At 41.2% G+C, this 21409-nt stretch overlaps 1 protein-coding gene across 9 annotated transcripts in view; it reads left to right on the top strand.

Moving 5' to 3' along the window:
- LOC113406280 (BCL-6 corepressor-like) overlaps positions 1-17452 on the top strand; it is a 123232-nt gene extending 105780 nt beyond the window's left edge. For all 9 annotated transcript variants that reach the window (XM_026650094.1, XM_026650119.2, XM_026650102.2 and 6 more), the window contains 5 exons: positions 2756-2922; positions 13493-13638; positions 15215-15292; positions 15518-15668; positions 16991-17452. In XM_026650094.1, the coding sequence (XP_026505879.1) occupies positions 2756-2922; positions 13493-13638; positions 15215-15292; positions 15518-15668; positions 16991-17285 (837 nt within the window). In that variant the 3' untranslated portion in view covers positions 17286-17452. The remainder of the gene's footprint in view (positions 1-2755; positions 2923-13492; positions 13639-15214; positions 15293-15517; positions 15669-16990) is intronic.
- The last annotated feature ends 3957 nt before the right edge of the window (positions 17453-21409 follow it).

Below are 21409 nucleotides of genomic sequence, written 5' to 3'. Positions count from 1 at the left end.
GGAGGTTTGGCCTGCACAATCCGTGGATCCCCATGATGCCCTGCAGGATAGGACCATCTTCCCAGAGCCTTGTGCTTCTGTGCCACCTCCCAGCCACATGTTGCTCTCCCCTAGTCCCCTTTCCACAAGGCTGCATGGAAGCTGCGCTGGCCGCTTCTCCTGGGTTTCCTTCCGTTAGGTCGGGAGGAGGCTACCTCCATGGTGCAGAGTGGCTCAGCAGAAAAGGGAATACAGACTTCAGCTGTTTTATCTTATCCAGTGGTTTCCACACTGGATTGGGTGGAGGATAATCCATATAGCCGTCTGTGGGTCCAGGGTGAGAGAGCATGGTGCACAGAGAAAGCTGACCTGCATTTTCATGTGGAAAGGGAGAGATTCCCATTAAGATCTGGGAGGGAGGAGGGGGGAGAGAGAGCTGCCCTCGTTATTTTAAATATGTTAAAGCTTTTTAAATGTGTGGTGTTTTCCTTACCATGACTGTTTACTATTTAGCTAAAGAAACTGCAGGCAGTGAACACAGCTATGGTGTAGCTTTTGCTGGTGGCAAGCTAGTTGGTTCTTTGGATTTATTAAGCATGTGATGTTCAGATCACTGTTTTAAATGGGCCACGTGAATATATCTAAATTGACCCATGCGAGCTTCACAACCTCTCTCTAAGGTTAAAGAGGGGGAGGCTTATGAATCCAAAATGTTTGTGCTGCCACATGTTCATACATTCAGCAGTGATGGTTAAATTTTCTACGAATTGAGTAAATCATGTTAAAAAAAAGTTAATGAGGCATATAATTAATTAACAATGTAGAGTTTTATGGTCTTCATGCTTACATTTTGTGGTTAATAACCTTCTTCTTGTTGCCTCTTAAGATGAACTTGTCCAACGAAATTAGCTTTTGGTCCAGTAAACGTTTTGTCCTAGGAAGTCTTTCCTTTTTACAAAAATAAAAATAAAATTAATCAAAACTAAATTTGGAGGCTTAAAAATTGTTTTAAAGAGTAACTTCATTTTAAAACTACAGCTCAATATTACAGGAACTGCTGTTAGCTAAAAGGCAGCTAGCTTGCAACCAGTAAGGGCTTCATACTTAGTCCAGTAAGTGGGCTACATGCTGCCCATCTTTTAAAGAGGATTGTGCCATATTCCACCTTCAAATAAGCACATGCAAATCTGAGTGCATAATTTGGCCTATTGTGTTTAACTATATACAGTTGAGCGGTATTATATTTGAAACCAACATTATTAAATCCTTTCCTGTTACAGTGAAAAATTACTACCAAAGAAAATGATTTGTTGCAGCATTTATCAGTCCCTTTTATGATGTCCCTTAAAATGTGTCTCTGCACGCACACGTGAATTTCTACCAAAGGAAAAATCCGTTGGTCTGAAAATTTTCAATCAACATTTTTTATGTTTAAAGCAAATTCAGGTTCCAGAATTAATTATACAGACCCTTTCAGGTAGACATGGGGGAATTCAGGTAAAACCATAGTTCTTTGATTTTGGCCTTCAGAATTAATAGGAACAATAAAGCTTTTGGTTGGTGAGACACCAGACTGCTGGGATCGAGGTAAATTGATCGGTGCACCAGCAGTAAGTGGCTGATGCACTTGATCCCAATGTCATGTGACTGGGTTTCTTTCCTTGGCTGGGATAGACAGCTCATTAGCTTGCTGCTATCCACTTTAGTCTGGTTAGTGAGGGCCTGCTAAAAGAACAGCTTCATGCTGTATCCTAGATACCAATTCTCAGGTCAGGTATACCAAGAGCACAGATTATTGTAGGCTTTCCGGTAGATTTTGAAACTGAAAGAATATATGCATTGCACCCAGCATTTTATTACTTTCTGTCTGAGAAAGGAAACAACCCCACATTGCTTTCAAATAAACATGCAGATAGTTCACTGCTTGACCTTTAAAGGTAAAGAATGCAAAATTAATGGATTGCAGCTAATCTTAGAGCACATGAGCTATTTTACGTATTGTATCATTTGTTTGTGCCTCCCACACAAATAAATAAAACTTGCACCAATCCCAAATTTTTGGTTGAGTGATGGAACAGTCATTGTTTCAAGGTTGCATGAGAGCACAGAGCTGAGGATGGCCTAGGCCTTCAACCATGGTACATTTGACTGCAAGATGAATTGTGTTAAATCCACATGGCTTCCCACAGTGATAGGTTATTTATTGGAAACGAGCATCTGGCTCTAGTTCTGAATGAAGAAAATCACTGTGGGTGAAATTCTGGCTCCATTGACTTCATTGGGGCTAGGATTTTCTTATGATTAGTTTTCTAATGGAAACCATTGTCCTTCATGTCTTTAAAAACTTTTTTTATCAAGCTAACATTGAATGCATTACTGCTGTGCTTGGAACATTTTCGTATTAATATTTTAATACACGGGGGTAAGATTAATAACCTTTCTAACAGTTTACACCAAGCAAATTCTGAGGAAACAGAGGCCATAATTTAGTGTGAAATGGGTACATCCTTTCTCTGTGTTTTCTACCATTATTTAATGCAGAAAATCCCACTGGTGTGCATAGAGATCTTAGTGCTGCGCAATACAATGCTGCCTTGCTTGTGAAAAAATAGCGGTCTTTGACTTTCAAAATGATACTTCTATGGCCACATGATTCTTTCCCCCACACCCCCCTCATTCAAAGAGAGATAACCCAAACATGTTAAAGGTATGCACATCTCAACAGCAACAAATAACATGACCTATCCTTCTCCCCCCCCACCTTCTCTATTTTCAGGAAGTGGTTCTGTATTGTTTGGAAAACAAGGTCTGTGATGTAAATCATCGTGACAATGCAGGTTATTGTGCCCTCCATGAGGCCTGCGCCAGAGGCTGGCTGAGCATTGTGCGACATCTCCTAGAGTATGGGGCTGATGTTAACTGCAGCGCTCAGGATGGAACCAGGTTAGCAATGTTATAGTTACTAAGATAAAATAACTAGTGCTCTGTGGCATATTAATGAAATAACACATGGTGGGATTAATGTCACGTACATGGTATTAGCTGTTTTGAAAGAATGATTAAAGGAAATTCATTTCTCCAAAAGTTGGTGTCCTTTCTAGATCTCTCACTCTTTGGTCTTGTAAGTTCTGGCGTTAGCTAAAGTTTATACACAAGAAAATTTAGAACTCCTCTGAAATAGTTACGCCATGTTTCTTTAGAGTAGCAGCTGTGTTAGTCTGTATCCGCAAAAAGAACAGGAGTACTTGTGGCACCTTGGAGACTAACAAATTTATTTGAGCATAAGCTTTCGTGGGCTACATCCGAAGAAGTGGGCTGTAGCCCACGAAAGCTTATGCTCAAATCAATTTGTTAGTCTCCGAGGTGCCACAAGTACTCCTGTTCATGTTTCTTTAGCACATCTAGCCTCTAACTGCCAGTTCATTTTTGTTTTTTTTCTATTGTCCAAAACTGACGTGAGAGAATCTTCACTCTCATGTCACTTTCTTTTGCACTGTGGGAAACACATTTTTGTATTGTGGCTTGTTTGATTTACTGCTTGTTTTACCAAATAGTGTTTGATATACTGGTATTTTTTCTAGGAAATAGTATACTTGCTTTTCTGGAGCTTTATGAAGTTTCTTATTGAACAGTCAGAGGAAACGATACCTGAAGGCTATGATCCTCTTTATACGTTCCACATCCTTTATTTTTGCTAAAGTTGTGTTTTTCCTCCATTAAAATTTGTGCCCAAGAGAGCCCCTCTTGCATTAGCTATATTTGTGTTTGTTGATACTCTGATTTGATTTATTTTTAATTTAAAACAAATTCCTTTTAATTTAGCAAACACGACTCTTTTTAAAGTAGGTCTGTTCCTTTGGTGTTTTGAGTTGATGGTTCCTCTGCTGGCATATCTTGCCTTCCTCAGAATCCCCGTATGCATTTAGTTCCTGTTTTGAGTAGATGTTGAGCCTCTTTCTGTAATGTGGGGGTTGAGGAAGTTGCCATGCATGATTTCTCAAGCTTTGAATGTGTATCTCTTTGTGCTAAGAAAGTTCTTTATTGAATTTAATCGTAAATGGTTCATCCTCTACCGTTTCGGAGGAACTGATCTGGTGACAACTTTTCTTAAATGTATTAAGGAGCATGATTTCTTGGGGGCAGGTTATTTTATATTCTTCTACTTTTAAAAATCTAGGGGATAAGGTGCTCCTGCAGTTAGTTAACTTGAATGTTTTATCAGATCCCACCTTCTAGCCAGGACATAAAATTAGCATAACTGTGAATCTGTCTCTTTTGTTTTTAAAGTTTTTGCATATCAACTTGAAATAGTTGGAGGGAGGATTCAGAAAAACAAAGCTCCAAGAGTCCTGCTAGAGATGGTCCATTAGAAGTCCATGATGGTCTGTCATTACCAGCCCATCAGTTTGGAAAGATGTTTCTGGAGAAACATTGAATCTAGGGCTGAATAGTAAAAATTCCTTTCCCATGACCCACCTCTTAAAAAATACAAAGGGGAGAGAAAGGGGGAGATCTTAAACATCCAAACAAAAAACCCTCCACCAAACTGTTTTCTACTATCTCTGGGACTCCCTAAATCAGTCGTGCATAAGTAAGGTTGCCATAAAAAAGAATCCTAAATGGTTTCTAGCTCACTTGCCAGAATAATCCGTATAGAAAAAGTCTTAAGAAAGTTTCCAAACAGTTGTTAGTATGTATAAGTTCAAATTCACAAATGGAGATTATTACAGTTATGCCAGGGAAGAAATATTAGTACATATGCACTCAGGAGCTAATCATATTTCTTTGCCGTGTTTTGGAAAAAAATGGGTCTTAAAATACAATCTATCATCATCTTGTCTGTTTAACAGCTCACTCATAGGTGTTGCCTTCAGAAATCATCTTGTGGTTCCCTTTGCTTCCTGGTGGCAGATTCTCTTAGGCCTTGGCTACACTCGCGGATTCACAGCGCTGCCGCGGCCACGCTGCCACGGCAGCGCTGTGAAGCGCGAGTGTAGTCGCGCCGCCAGCGCTGCGAGAGCTCCACCTCTCTGAGAGGAGTAGCTTGCAGCGCTGCGAGGGAGCGTGCAGCGCTGCAGGCGCTGATTACACTGGCGCATTATAGCGCTGCGCTCGCTGTGCTCAGGGTGGGGGGGGGGTTTCACACCCCTGAGCGCAGCAAGTGCAGCACTGTGAATTGCCAGTGTAGCCAAGGCCTTAGCTTTTTCAAAGGCTTCTGAATAGGATAGCGTATTCCAAATCAGATCTGCTTAGGTTTGTTTCTTAGAGTTCAGCAGGATACAGAGCACAAGCTTCTGTGAAGGATTCCTTGAGGAGGATCATCTCCTCCTCCTTTTTGGCTTGTATAGCCAAGTGTATATCTGAGTATAAGATCGTGCTGGTCATAAGAAAAATACCATTTCTCCTTTGGAGCCTTAACTGTATTTTTCTCTGTAAGCTTGTATGTGCCCCCCCCCCCCAAAAAAAAAAAAAAAAAAAAAAGGTTCTCAGCCACCTTGTGTTTTTCATCTCTTCTGCTACTGAGGATGTTCTCCACTTACCAGACCAGGAACAATAGTCAAATACAAAATGTTGACTGCCTTACTTTTTTTACTGAACTAAATATGCATCATTGCCCTCTGATGGGGAACGCTGATGTTGCCAACCAATGATTCTCAGAGTTCCATCAGATTGTTGAAGTGAGTTCGTTAAGGCCAACCCACAGTGACACATCTACGTGCATTATCTGTTTCTCTGGTCTGCCTGTCTTGGCTTTCAAATTGATCCCAGTTAACCAAATGTAGGATCTGAATTAGTTATTGCCTTCTACCTTTGGTCAGCTCTGTTGGTTGGCTCTGTCAATGAAAAGATGTGACAGCTGAGGTTATTGCTGGAGTCTGAACGATATGACATTGTCTTTGTGACTTCCTGAAATCTGAGGGTTTTATGAAATCACTGTAAGTCTGCTATGGACAATTGTCATGCATATAATTTTCCTCATGTTCAGTGCCTGGGTACTATACTGATATGTACTTTAAAAATAACTTAGGTTTGATAAGTCACTGGATGGTCTGTTCTTGTCTCTGGCATTTTTAGAGATACATATTTAAAATAGAAAATAAGGAAAAGTACATGAATGGAAAAAAGTTTCCTGAGTAATACTTGGGTGTTCTTGTTTATTACTTACCTAGCTATTTTTGAAGGGTCCAAATCCTTTGAAATATTGCTGAACTAAAAAAATCTGAGTAACAGAAGAAATTAGATGGTGCAACTGCGTTTTGGTGTCATGAGTAGGGCACAGTCGTGTTACCCATACTCCCACTGAGTAGTAATTTAAATCAGTGATACTGCTTGTGGATTAAAGTTAGGGTTACCATATTTCAACAATCAAAAAAAGAGGACAGTGGGAGCCCCGCCCTAGCCCCTCCCACTTCCCGCCCTCTGACTGCCCCCCTCAGAACTCCCAACCCCCCCCCCACTCCTTGTCCCCTGACTGCCCCCTCCTGAGACCCCCCCCATCCTAACTGCCCCCCTAGGACCCTACCTGTCCCCTGAGTGCCCAAACCCTTATCCACACCCCTGCCCCCTGACAGCCCCCTCCAAGAACTCCTGACCCATCCAACCCTCCCCCTGCTCCCTGTCTCTTGACTGCCCCCTCCAGAACCCCCCTGCCCCTGCTCCGACCCCCTGGCCCCCTTACCGTGCCGCTCAGAACAGCGCGTGGAGCCCGACACGCTGCCGCGCTCTCCCACGGAGCGCGTAGCCCGGTTCCTGCCCTCGCAGAGTGCTGCTGAGCGGCGCGCTGGGCAGCAGGGGAGGGGGAGCAGGGGAAGGAGCTCCAGACTGCTGGAGGCCCGATGCGAATGGCTGGCGATCTGCGAATGCAGGGAGGTGGAGGGGGGAGAGAGGAGGGGAGTGATCTGAAGCTGCAGGGGAGAAGAGGGAAGCGGAGGAGGGGCTTTGGCTGCCGGAGCCCCATGCAAGTGGCTCGATCCGGCTGGCTACCCTGTCAGCCGTGCTGCGCTCTGCATGGGGGGGGGGGAGAAATCTGGACATTTACAAATTCCCCCCGGACACTATTTTTAAACTCAAAAAGCCGGACATGTCCGGGAGAATCTGGACGAATGGTAACCTTAATTAAAGTATCATTCAGTGAGAACAAAGGTGGCAGAATAGCCTGTACTGAATACAGTGATTTTGGATGTTAAATGTGGTTTTAGAAATCCAGTGCTACATGAATGTTCACTAGAATACTTAGTCATTGCTGTAGTGTGTCAGCCTTTGCGAATACATGTCTATTTTGTTGCTAAACTATTGGCTAATCAAAGATTATTGTAGAACAGGTTGAGATCTTTAAGTTATGTCTCAAATATATTCTTAACTGTATTCCCCTTAAATAATAGTAGTAGATAGACTATGCGTAAGGGGTTCTGGTAAACATTTTCTTTCCCAGATAGGAATGTATTTGCTCAACAACGGGTGTAAGACAACCATCTGATATTTGCAAGTACCATTATTGGCATGTTGGGCCTTATCTCATCCTTCTTATTTGTAAGAACCCTATGTACACTTTTTTCCATTTTTTCATGATGAGCAGACATTCTTCAGCTGAGATGCAGGCTGTTTTAAACCTAACAGTTTTAGGCTGGGGATGTTGAAGTCTGATGCACATTGCATCCATACATTTCTATTACCAGGCTCTCTCTCTTGTCACAAATTCTGTGGTCAGTTCTCTAGGACATTAGACTCACTCTTCACAGCCAGTTTTTTGTTGTTTTAGCAGCTGAATTTAGTCAGTCCTCTTCCTAAGAGGACCATGCCAAAACTGGTGTCTTCCTATGCTTTTTCCTGTATTAATCTTGACAAGATGATCTCCTGTAACAGCTAATTTTACTAGAGGAACTTCAACTGGAGTAGCCACCCTCCAAGCGGGTTGCACCTCATATGCTCTGTAGGACAGCCCTTTATATAAAGGTATGTATTTAAATAAAAACCTGGCGCACACACACTACAGTGCCTAATAAAATAACAAACTACTAAATTACAGGGCTATCATTGCAGCAAGGGAATTCTGATGGTGTCATAAAGACAGCACAAAATTTGAATGGCTTGCATATTGCCAGAACCCAGTGATGGAATTATAAACCCCTGCTTGCAAATTTCCCTTTAAGAAGAGGTGATACATGGTAGAGAATTTGAATCCAGGCTTTGTGTAGGATGCTACTGTTTTAGCAGCCCACCCCTGTTCCCAAGGAGGGGCCTCCTGCCTTTGTAAGGGGTTGTCTACACACAGGTTGTACCACTTTAATTGTACCCGTAGGTACAGGTAGCAATTCTTTTTGAAATTCCTATAAAAAATACTTTTTGAGGGTGGTAGTGAATAAAGCCCTGTATGGGGTTTCCAAGGGAACTTTTTTAAAATAACTATTATTTCATGCAGTCTGGTGTATCTTTATGGACCTGAGGTAAAAGTTGTCATCCCTGGCAGAAGGCCTTTAGCAGCTTACAGAGAGGGCAATAAACTCCACTAGAAACAGGAAATCTCCTTATCTCCCCTTCATCAGTATAAATATTAGTACCTGCTTGTGCCTTTACACTGTTTTGGTAGGGGCTTCATTTGCTAACCCCATACGCTGACAGTGCTACGACTGTCCATATTTTATTCTCCCATCTTTCCTCTTCTTAAGTTTCCTTTTTCTACCCTATCTCTGGGTATATTTTCCTCTTGTTCTGAGTGTTGTTCTCTTTCCTTTTCTCATTTCCTCCTCCTGTCTCTCTTGCTCTCTCTTCCTTTCCCTGTGTTGCGCCCTCCCCTTCTTCATGGTCTTTTATCTCCCATTTTTTTCTCAAGCCACTTTAACTTGTCACTCCTGCTCCTTTTTTTAAAAAGCAGCGTCCTCACCTCCCTCACTCGGGCACACTCTCTCACCCAACTGCAGACAGCTGAGAGAGACAAAAAAGAGGTGCTTCTCGGTGGCAGGGAGGGAGGGTTAGGAAGCTCAAACAGTTCTGCTTGCCACTGGGGTGTGTGTGCGTAAAAAAGATAGGGCTCCGAGGCCCTGAAGAGCAGCTGCTTCCTGTGCAGGCTTCCTGCACCACTAAAGTAGGGGAAACAGTTCCTGCAGGTCACTTGCTGGTGTGGGGGAAGTTAGACAGCTGCTCTGCACAGCAAGCTGCAGTCATCACAGGCCAGTAACTAAGGAGGAGATAGAGGAGCAGGGCTGGCCCTCTGCGCCCATCTCTAGTTGCCTGAGCCAAGTCTGCCCCCAGAGGGGTGACAATGAATGCAGCAGGTGTTCTGATCTCTCCTCTGCTCAGTCAGACCTGCTGTGAAAGACCTCTTCACACTCTGTGTGACCCACGGAGCAGGAGCGGCACGCTCCCATAGAAGATACAGCAGATCTGATACAGCTTCCCCTGCGTAGGCCCTCTCAGGGCCACTACATTGATTTAGTGACACTGGTGCAACTTTTGGACAATGTTCCTTCTGTAGATAGACTTTGAGGGACATCTCAGACAAACCACTTCTTTAAAACGTAGTTAAGATTGTAAATAAATATATCTTCAATAAAATCGTTGTTAGAAAATCATAATGATAAAAGACACTGAAGCCAAAGAATTCAAAGTTTAAGGCTCCAATAAATTTCACTAATTTTATACAAATAGAAAATTTGTACTTAATGTCTGCAAACAGCCTAACTCTGACCTGCTATCAGTGTTCATCCCCTCTAGGCAACAAGTATCTGCTTTACTCCCTTACAGGTACCAGACCTTGTGTGCATTTTCAACATAGTTCAGATGTTGTCCCTTCTCCTATTCTCAATACAGATATACACAATAGCTCAACAGTCACATATGGGCCAGTGACTCAGACTTTAGCTTCTCTTCTATATACGTTCTTATACCATGCTCATCACCAGAGTATTGGAATGCCTTCGAGTAGTACATTAAGCCACTTGGCTATACATCTGTCACATGTTGTTTGTTCTCTCATCCTCCCCAGCAGGAAAAGCATGGGTAGTGGAGTGTCTTGTTTTGGTAGGGTTTTACACTTGGTTGTCTCTTTTTAATGCATGTTGCTATGTGTTTGTGTTGGAGAAGGCAAGGTCAAAGAAATGCGCCTTGTGCTTGGAGTGGAAAGTGGTGAGGTTTGTGGTGATCCTTGCTTTCTGGGGGATCTCACTCCACTGTCTCAGACCAGCCCTTGAGAAAGTTTTGTCTCCAGCACAGACAAGCTTTGCCCTTATTGTGCAGAGTTTCGTTGTGCCAGAGGAGCGTAGAAGCAAGAAACTCCAAAATTTCTTCTTCTCCATAGCAGCCTCAGCTGCATGGGCCACCAGAAGCATATTGAACTGGTTCTCTGCTCACTACGCTATGGGCTTGAAGCAGGAATTACTGGGTGATGTTCTACGGCCTGTGTTATGCAGGTCATAGCTGATGATTATAATGGTCCCTTCTGACTTTAAAATCTATGATACGACATAAAATACCATGTCAACTTAATGGTCTTAATCCACATTTTCAAGGCATTCATTGGTTTGGGACCAGGATATCTAAAAGATCTCATAAAGCTGTGGGATGAGGACCAGAGTTGACAACTCCATTCCTCTGGCACAATCTAGCTGTCCATTGAAAGGGTAAATTTGTTTGTATAGTAGAGGCAGAGTTTTCTCAGTGGCCTGTTTTTTTTAAAAAATAAATAAATAAAAAAAAATTAAAAAAAAAAAAAAAAAAGGTGGGACAAGTTTCCACAGGAACCAAGAACCACCTCAAACCTCACCAGCTTCTACACCAAGTGTAAGGTGCACATCTTCCACTTACTTGTCTAATATCAACACACAGAATAGTGTACATAACATTTATAAAAGTAAGACACCACACTAACACAATTTTCCATCTGGGGAATGAGACCGAGAATGAATCACATGTGACGGATGTTAGTCACATTGCATCGTGTGCTTCTGGAAGGTACTTGGATGCTACCGTGATGAGGGCAGTATAAGACACTGTATAGTGTAGAATTGAATAAAAAGCGCACACAGTTTTGGTAATTACACTCTAAGATGGACAACCCAATTAACTTCATCCACCAGAAAAACTATGGAGTTGCTGGAAGACACCACTTTACCTTCCTTTTCCAGCGCTTCTGATGCTACACCATTATGATATACCCACGTCCTCTCCTGAAGTTACTTAGAAACTGCATCATAAGACGACTATATTAATTCAGGAAGGACTTCACCCCTTGTGGATGGTTAGCACAAGACCTGTGCCTCACCAGAGTCCCAGTTAAGCCCCATTTTGAGGATGTAAATGGCCCTCAACACTTTTGTTGGCCCTCTGCATGGGGATGAATTTCACACTCAGTTACTAGTGAGGAGTGCACAGCAGGTCGGGATGCAGAGTCAGAGTTAAGGATGTTTGCTATGTGCAGGTGAATGAACCGGTGATGATGTGGCTGATCTGGTTAGGTCCTGTGATGGTGTTGCTGGCGGGTTGTCTGTGGGCGAGGACTGGCCTGCCTCCCAAGGCCTATGAAAGCGAGGGATCGTTGTCCAGGATGGGTTGTAGATCACTGATGATGCGTTGGAGAGGTTTTAGCTGAGGACTGTAGGTGATGGCCAGTGGAGTTCTGACAACCCGCCAACCTTAAGCACCAGCAACCACACACCGCACCATAGTAACTCTAACTCAGGAACAAATCCATGCAACAAACCTCAATGCCAACTCTGCCCACATATTTACACTAGCAACACCATCACAGGACCTAACCAGATCAGCCACAACATCACCGGTTCATTCACCTGCACGTCCACCAATGTAGTATATGCCATCATGTGCCAGCAATGCCACTCTATGTACATCGGCCAAACTGGACAATCCCTACGTAAAAGGATAAATGGACACAAGTCAGATATTAGGAAAGGCAATATACAAAAACCTGTAGGAGAACAATTCAACCTCCCTGGACACACACTAGCAGATTTAAAGGTAGCCATCCTGCAGCAAAAAAACTTCAGGACCAGACTCCAAAGAGAAACTGCTGAACTTCAGTTCATTTGCAAATTTGACACCATCAGCTCAGGATTAAACAAAGACTGTGAATGGCTAGCCAACTACAAAAGCAGTTTCTCCTCCCTTGGTGTTCACACCTCAACTGCTAGAAGAGGGCCTCATTCTCCCTGATTGAACTAACCTCGTTATCTCTAGACTGATTCTTGCCTGCATATTTATACCTGCCCCTGGAAATTTCCACCACATGCGTCTGACGAAGTGGGTATTCACCCACGAAAGCTTATGCTCCAATACGTCTGTTAGTCTATAAGGTGCCACAGAACACTGTCACTTTTTATAGATCCAGACTAACACGGCTACCCCTCTGATAATTGTAAACAGTATCTTACTTTTTCTTGTCTGGAAATACTTGAGTTTGAAAGCTTAAGTTCCCTTGTGTGTCATGTTTAGTGGTAACAATGCTCCTACCTGGGAGTCTAAAAGTGGAAGTCTATAAAAGGACTCTTACTTTTTGGAGAAAGTGAATTTACTCTGCTTTAGAGTCTGTTGAATGTAAACACCTCTTCTGGGTCCACATGCCTCCTCTACTCGCTTCCTTCTAAAAGCTGGGATTTTAAGACATGTTTCTCATTAGATGCTATGATGTACTATGTTGACTTTAAAATAACTCCAGTTACATGTACTCAGTATTTTTAAAGACCGAAATTAATTACAATTTAGGGGGGTCTTAACTTAGAATTATATGCATGCATAATAATTACTGCTTCTATAGGCTCAAAGGGTATTTTTAGTTTTTTTTCACATTCTTAATGTTTTGCTGTAAAACTTCTAACTTTATTATATAACTTTACTATATATTAATCTTAATGCAGCATTTTTGGGTTTTAGATGAATACTATTCTGCAAGTGGAATTTATTAATCATGGTGTGAATATATAAACTACCACTTAAATAAATATACTATTCCATATTAATTCATGGCAAGTTTTCACAGATGGCTCCTATGTACATAAGCTAGAACCTTTGGGTAACTTTGACTTTCAATTATCCTCTGGGTAGATATGTAAGTGTGTCCTCCCCAGCCCATCCAATTAAGTTAAATTGACTGAAATTTGGAATGTTATTGTGCTTTGCCTATAGTGAAGTATATTGTGGTGACACAATTTTGTTCAATTTCTGCACTCCATTATATCAGTGTAATTATTACAGTAGCAACTGAGAGGTGCTAGGCAATGTACAAGCATATAGCAAAAGTGCCTTTTCCAAATTGCTTTCGCTCTGAAAAGACAAAGTGTGGGGAAAGATGGAAACAATGATGCACAAGCAAACTGTGCAAGGTAGTGATTAGTAGATCTCTTGATAGTTCTATGTTGGTTTTTTAATTTGTCTTGTGTGTGTATAATCCTGATCTGAAGTCAGTGGAGTCACTCCTTAGTTACGCTGGGGTAACGGGGGGGGGGGGGGAGTAAACTTGGCACACTGTTTCTAAAATTTTAACACTAAGATATTGTTTTTCTAGGCCTATCCATGATGCAGTAGAAAATGATCACTTAGAAATTGTCCGCTTGTTACTTTCTTATGGCGCTGATCCAACACTTGCTACCTACTCAGGTAGAACTATTGTGAAAATGACACACAGTGAACTGATGGAAACGTTTCTAACAGGTGAGTAACTCTATATTCTGTCTGCTATTGTGAATGTAATGTGACATTTCCTGTCTCTGCCTCCCAGGCACCAAACAACCAAAGTTTTATTGTTCAATGTAAATAACAATTACTAGAACACACTTAAGTGACTTTATATTTTTGCATACCAAGAAAACACTGAGTAGTAGAAAATTAGAAGCATGTCTATGGGTACTGTCTCCTTATATGCTATGTGGGATGTATGATATGCTGCCATCAGATTTTTATTGTTTGGATACCTGCTAATTGGACATTGATCAGTGTAGTTTCTATTGGTACATAAAATTTTGCTTGAAACGAAAATAAAATTACCAAATATAATAGCAGTATGTTAAGTATAATTAATTACAGCTATTGAGGTGATACAGATTTTTACCTTTTAGTGTCAAGTTTTAGAGAATTTTTTTAATTCCCCCTCTTAGTTTTCACCTTTATAAAAGTTCAACCTACCATTTTATTTTTTAAAAAGCTATGATATGAAGGAGTTGAATATGTAAATTGGGTGGGTGAGTGTGGAATCATTTTAATAAGTTCACTTTCCCTGTTTATTTTAAGGTAAACACAATTGAAAATCCTTTTGTCATTTCATTGGCTCACAACTGAAAAATATCCTATCCTTTTATTGTTTGTAATGAAGGAGTTTAAGTACTTTTGTATAAATACAAAATGGGACTGTTTGCGGAATGGCTTGTTGCTTTAGGACTGTATTGGAGTCCAATGGGTTGGCGTTCCCAAATTAATCCTTATGTACTTCAGTCTTATTCTGGTAAATGCCCCAAAATTAAGGCTATAAACAAACTAAATATTGCTTCTGGGTGATGGAACCTTAGGGCTTGTCTTCACTACTGGGGTAGGTCGATCTAAATTACGCTACTCCAGCTACGTGAATAATGTAGCTGGAATCGACGTAGCTGAGGTCGTCTTACCCCGGTGTTTCCACTGCACTGTGTCGATGGGAAATGCTCTCCCGTCGACTTACCTTACTCTTCTCAGGGAGTTGAGGTACTGGAGTCGACCAGAGAGCGCTCTGCCATCGATTTAGTGGGTCTTCACTAGGCTTGCTAAATCGACCCCCGCTGCATCGATCGCAGCAGCCTGGATCCCTACTGAATACCAGCCCTTAGTGTGAAAACCTTTTCCCTTCTCCTCATGTCTGCTACTTACCTCCCAAATTCCTTATCTTTGAGACTTGTGGCGGATGAAAAGTTTGAACTTTTTCAAGGGTCAGGATTGCATCTCTCAGAAAATTAAGATGCTGCAGTTTAAAGCTCAGGAATCCATGGGTCAAAATCTGTTGCTGCAAAGAGTTGGGTTTTGTTGATGTTTTTGAGTGGGTGAAAGGGACCCACCGGGGCTAGGGGGGAGATGAGAAAAGTGTATTCCAGGAATATTCGGAAGAATGGTATTCTTCATAGTATGTGCATCAAGACGATGTTGTGGATTTTAGATAGGAGGTATGACATATGCATATTGGAATCTGGCAAGCTTAGCAGGCGATGTATCATACAGCTTTCCATTCTGATTAGTTTGTTTTTGTTGTTGTTTCCCTCTCTAGAGTATTTAACTGACCTGCAAGGTCGAAGTGTTGATGACCCTGGTTTGTACTGGGATTTCTATGGCAGCTCTGTGTGCGGTGAGCAAATGTTATCCTTTATTTTTTGTATGTGAAGGAGTTTCAAAACATTATCTAGCATGTGGGGGCGGGGGGTGTTCTTTTGCTATATGCCAGAGGAAGTTTTGAAGGGAAGTGTCTAGTTTTATTTACTGCATCAGTTACAGGCTGATAAAGCAAGACTTGCAATATGCTCCTAATGCTGATTGGACCCGGCTTTTTTTTGTTGTTGTTGTTCCCAACTAGATCCAAAAGATGAATCTGGATTTGACATCCTGGCAAATCCCCCTGGCCCAAGTGATGAGGATGAAGATGGCTTTAGCGATGTGTTTGAATTTGAATTTTCAGATGGGCCTCTCTTGCCATGTTACAACATCCAAGTGTCTCTCTCTCAGGGGTAAGAACTGATATAACTTTATGAAATAATCTATTTGGGGTAGCAGGAGTCAGTGCCTGAATGCTGCTTTTAGAATAGCACAATTTAAACTCTACGTTGTATTTCTATACAATTATTCATACGCAGTGTGCTACTGTGCGAGGTGGTAGGGAAGAAAGCTGATATGTCAGCTCTACGGTGGAGTTCCAAAAGTGTAAGGGTACGCAAAGAAATTGCAGTCTAAACTTTCTGCGTGTGCTAACTGTATTTGCCACAGTATAAAGTGATTTACAAAATGCTGTTAGCATAGACAGCTGGTTTTACAGCCCAGAAAAGAGTGAATTACTGTTTTAACCCAAGACATATCAAACGTCCTCCCACCACCCAAAAAAGGATCTTGATGGTCCCAAAATAACACATTTGCTTCTGGCAGATTAATATTAAGTAATTTAACATTTTATCTTGAAATTTTTCCTTGTGAATTTGCATCTCTTTATCACTTAATAGACACTTCATGAGTGACATGGCAGCGTTACTACAGTTTTAACGCTCCGATGCAAAGCTGGATTTGACCCATGAATAATGCATTGGATCAAACACATCGAGAAATGGCTTATAGCATGTTGGTTGTATACAGATATTGGAACACTGTTAATCACAAGAAGAAACCTGGACTGTTTCAGTTGTGTAGTCTCTCCTGAGTGTGAATTAGCTCAGTAAACAACTGTTCGTAGTTTGCAACAGTTGCATAACTTAAAACTACAGTGTTTCTTCATAACCTATTATCTCTGAAGAGTTTATAAGCCATGTTGGACTAGCTTTTTTGACTGTGGTTAAATGCACATTAATCAAAGTTTGACACACACAAAAATTTAATATTAATCTGAAAAATCCAGTTTTTCCCCATTAATTGCCTCTTTAGAATTCATAACTGCCCAAGATACTGATTGTTTAACTGTAAGCTAATTCTTGACTGCTAAATAAAAAGCAAGGCTTCATCGTGTAAACATTTACACATGTGAGTAGTGGTCAGTGTGACTATTCACCACCTGTGTAAAATTGTGTACCTCAATTTACAGGGTCAGGGCCTATGTTAATATATCATACAACCAGCCTGTCGCCCAAAAGCCATGGATGACATTAGTATGCGTGTATGTCTGTCTACATGCATCTGGACACTGCTAAATTCTAATCCCACAGCTAGTCTCATTGATGCCAGTGAAAGTGTTTGCAGGAATATGGTGAGCAGGATTTGACACACAATGTAAAGCTACTGCTTACATAACCAGGATGATTATAACTTTGTCAATTATTTATGCCCTTTTTTTTGTTTTGTTCTGCAGACCACGAAACTGGCTATTGCTGTCGGACATAGTAAAGAGGCTGAAAATGTCATCCCGCATATTCCGTTGCAACTTCCCTAATGTAGAAGTTGTCACGATCACCGAGGCAGAGTTTTACAAACAGACGTCTTTGAGTCAGTTGTTCTCTTGTGCTAAGGACCTTGAAGCTTTTAATCCGGAAAGCAAGGAACTCTTGGACTTAGTAGAGTTTACAAGTGAACTTCAGACTTTACTTGGATCTTCACTTGAGTGGTTGCATCCGGATGATGATAATCTCTCTGATATCCATTGGTGAGCCACCAGGCCATTTAATGTATAGTACCATATAAAGTTAATTCTTTATGTATATGTGTTAAAAATGCAATTGTTTCTGTAAAGAAAGGACACTATTAAATATTAAAATATCTTTCCTTTATATAAGAGATTTGAATTCCAGTTTGATGGACTTTGGAACATTTTTTTTTTTTTTTTTAAGAACTTTAATCAGTTTTTACAAAATTGTTATATAATGTTTCTTTAAATGCACACAGGCTTTGGGATACTTTTGTTTTTACTTGGAACACATTTAAAAAATATAACACACCCACACATTGACTTTGTTTCATACAAAGCACTGATTACACAGAACATACTTTTATAGGTGATGTGATCAAAGTCATGTGGCTTGTTTGGGAGATAGAATTTGGTAAGGCACTTCATGATATTATTTTTGTTTACAGAATTACCTGCTTTGGCCAGGTAAGCACTATTGAATATAATTCAGTAGCTTGTAATATAAATTAAAACCATATCCATATACACCAACTAATTGTATGAACTTTTATATCCTAATTTAAAAACTGTGAAATTTAGTTTTCACACATCAAACCGGATTGTTTATATATGTTTAAACATTTTATGCTCTTTATTTAAAGAAGACTTTGAACTATTTTTTCTGTATCTTGTAAAATATTGAAAAACTAACATATGTTGAAGTTGCTTGAAACTGTACATAAACTAAAATTTTCTGAATTGTGTGTTTACGTTTGAGATCTGTGTTTTAACTTTGTAAGTAAATTCTCCTGCCTTTGTATTTATATTTTACAAAAATTTTCTTAAAGGCAATAAAACTGTTGAGAAAATTAAGATGTTGAAATGAGTTTTATTCTCTGCACGATTATAAAACAAACTGACTTATTAAAGTTTGTAAAAGGAGGATCTGATCTCATTTACTGGAGCCAGGCAGGAATGGCGCAGGTGCTGGGAAGCAATTTATAAAATATGATGTGGAATCTATATTAGCCTTCTACTATCAAGGTCAAAAGAAAAATATCTCATGGGCCTTTTACAGGGTCAGATGTTTAAAAACCAGTAGTCTCAAGACTTTCTGGAGTACATTTTAGTTAAAGAACGGTGAATCCATTTAATATGTTTTTCCCACTTGTCATCTTTAAAGTTGGACTGATTGAATTTTTTTCTCAGTGGTTCCTAAGGGGGCGGGGAGGGGGAGAGAAAGGATACATGTTCTGTTAGATAATTTCTGTATAGAGGCATCGAGTATGTGAGCACACTGGGCATTTTATGTGTGCTCTCCTGTTACATTAGAGACAGCCTTGAACCAAATTCCTGGTTCTAAACTTCATACCTTTATAAAGTGCCTTACCAAAATATCCTGAAACCCAAATTCTTCCAAATCCAGGGGTTTTGGCCTCCAAATGTAGATTTAAACCTTCCTAACTGTCTTGGTCTTTTGATTCAGTGTTCAAGTTTGGTACATTAGAGGAACAGGTTCCCACTGTGAACCAGATCCCGAGTTTTGTTTCAGATCCATCTCTAATATTAAAGTGTGCCCTGTGTGAAAACCAAACACTTATAAGGAGGTTTACGTCTGTTTTGCAATATATTGGATGTTATCTCTGACCAGTACTACCATAATGTGCTTAAATAGGTTTAGAAGCAGTGCAGTTAGCCAAACAAAGAAAAATGCCTACAGGACTGACATCTAAAGGAACTGTTGAGGGCTGTCATACAAACATCTGTCTTTCTATAGACACAGTAAGGTTTTTATTTTTTCTTGGATTGTTTTCTATCTTTTGTACTGCTGCACTGTGACACTTCCTCCATTGTATTAAGATTTGGGGAAATACAGCAACGATTCATATCGTGCCATCTGCAAGTTATAACTGAGTGTTTTTCCTGAAAAAGGATATCTAAATTTCTCTAAATGCATGAGGCCCAAAAAGGTCAGAAATGGATCCATGAGACTACCTCCTGTACCCTTGAGTGTTCTCCCCAATTGCCGCAGAGCTCAGTGTTAGTCCCAGATGTACAGGGAAGAAGGACTAGTGGCATGCAGGGGTTCTGGCTGGTTCACAGTGTGCAAGTGAAATCTGCTTCGCAGGGCCCATGGAGGTCCATGAGAAGCAGTGAAGTTAGTGCAACCTCAGAGATGCCCTAACTGATGCTAGAGGTTGGCTGACTCCTAAAAGGGCTGAGAATACATAAAGCATTAGGGTTAAAGCCTCTTCTGGCACCTTCCCCCATTGACTCCTCCCCCCAACTAGGAGTAGTGTTACTCATAATGGGCCAGTTCTGATCTGGGCACCAATTTAAATCTAGACTACCTCCTGTCAGAGGAGTTATGACAATGTGAGATCAGAAATAGGCCCAACACCCACATGTTGTGGGTGGCGGAAGCCAAGATGCCTCTAGAAGGTCATAGGATATCTAGCAGAAATGCACTCACTGAAGCAGTTTTACAGTATTTGCACAAAAGCAAATTACATTTAAAACGCAAGTTCCCCTGTTTAAAAAAAAAAAAAAATTACACGTCTTAGAGCTCCTCTTTTGAATGCATAGTCTGCAGTTGGATTTTGGAAACAGGCATTTTGCTTTGCTCGGCTGTCTGCTAACAGCTGAAAGTGGCAAGTTCTTGTTCTTAGTTGCTGGTTACATTTCTACTCTTGCCGTGGAAATGAGGGTTTGAGCATAGAAATTACGTTGTGTGTAAGTATTAAAAACAAATGTTTCTTGGACCTGTTTGATCAGCTGCTTGCTGATTGGCTGGTGATTTCTGGGTATTTATCAGCTGTATACCACTTTATGGTGTATTGGCAGAGACCACATCTCTAGGCATGGAGTGTAAAGGAGGGAAATTTCTGTGGGTTTCATGTTCAGTGGGTAAACAGGAAATGGAAGTATATTTCCTTTTCTGAACCACCTCCTTCGGAATGGTCTGAAATGTGCTCAGAATAAATATCTGCCTAGTCAGAACCTTCAGCATCAGCCAATGGGGTCCTTTCACAATGCTCAGTATACACCCATGCCTTGTCCACATCAGAACTTTATTTTCAAATACAACAGTGCAGGTTTCTAACTGTAACAAAGTTTGTGTCCACATTAAGGACCTGTCTATGCTATATAAATACAGCAATGGTAGGGGAGTTCCTTATAACATTTATCCCCTGATGTGGTTTAAAAAAAAAGTTGTTCTCTTTTATGATGCAGCATGTAGGACTACTTCCTTTCCAAACACCTGCCAGAATGTGCTGTGGTGACCTTGCTGGCCCAGTTGTCTTCGATAAACATCTTTCGGAGGCAGTGGAGCTGCTCTCTAGTTCCGAGTCTGCCCACCAGCTTGTCTGGAATCATGTTGCTCAGAATCTGGCATTGCCCACGACAGTTTCCCTCAATTCCCATCAGTAATTAGTCAGATTCAGCTGCTTACAAACCAGATGGGAACTGTGGTGGTGCCTGTGGCTACTTTTGCTCTCTCAGATCTCTCAGTGTACAGTTTATTTTGGTTGGTGTTTACTCGGTGATGGCTGAGGAAGTCTAGAAAACACCCTGCTCCAGGCGAGGTGGAGAGTAAGTCTGATCCTGGAAATGGTTCCTTAGAGTGATACACAAAGCTCAGGTCTGTGATCCTTAAACCTACCTTTTGCCCCGTCTAGCTCCCAACAGGGCTGAATATTCCTTTAGGTCCCTGACTACAAATGCAGTCTTCCATTTGGGGTCTTTCTCCCCTAAAAGGGTGCCCTTTTTCTGCTGGTTTGTTGGGGTTTTGTTTCATCCATACACACTCCAGAATCCTGCGGCCTGGCTGAAGCCCTGTTCCAAAGAGCTTTGAAAGTAATACTTCTAGCTATAGACATAGTAACTGGTGCGAAAGAATGTCAGAAAGGTATCTGGTGGCTTAAAGGTGGTGAAAACGGCCCTTGGGGAGTGCCCTCCATGTAACACCGCTATTGAGGCAATCCTATAGTAGCTCCCAGCGTAGAACTCAGGGCCACAGGAAGCAGAGGGTAAAGTAGAGCAGCCGTGAATCTGCTCTAACCACAACTAGAGGCCATGCTGATCCCATAATAGAGAAAGTACTACTCCCTACCCCCCCCTTTCATTTCTGTGCCAAGCACAAGTTGTACTTGAGAACTGATCTGT

Source organism: Terrapene carolina, unplaced genomic scaffold (assembly GCF_002925995.2).
Source record: "Terrapene carolina triunguis isolate 2854851 unplaced genomic scaffold, T_m_triunguis-2.0 Scaffold24, whole genome shotgun sequence".
Lineage (NCBI taxonomy): Eukaryota > Metazoa > Chordata > Testudines > Emydidae > Terrapene > Terrapene triunguis.
The sequence above is the reverse complement of the archived record's forward strand: the minus strand, read 5'-3'. Positions and strand labels throughout refer to the sequence as shown.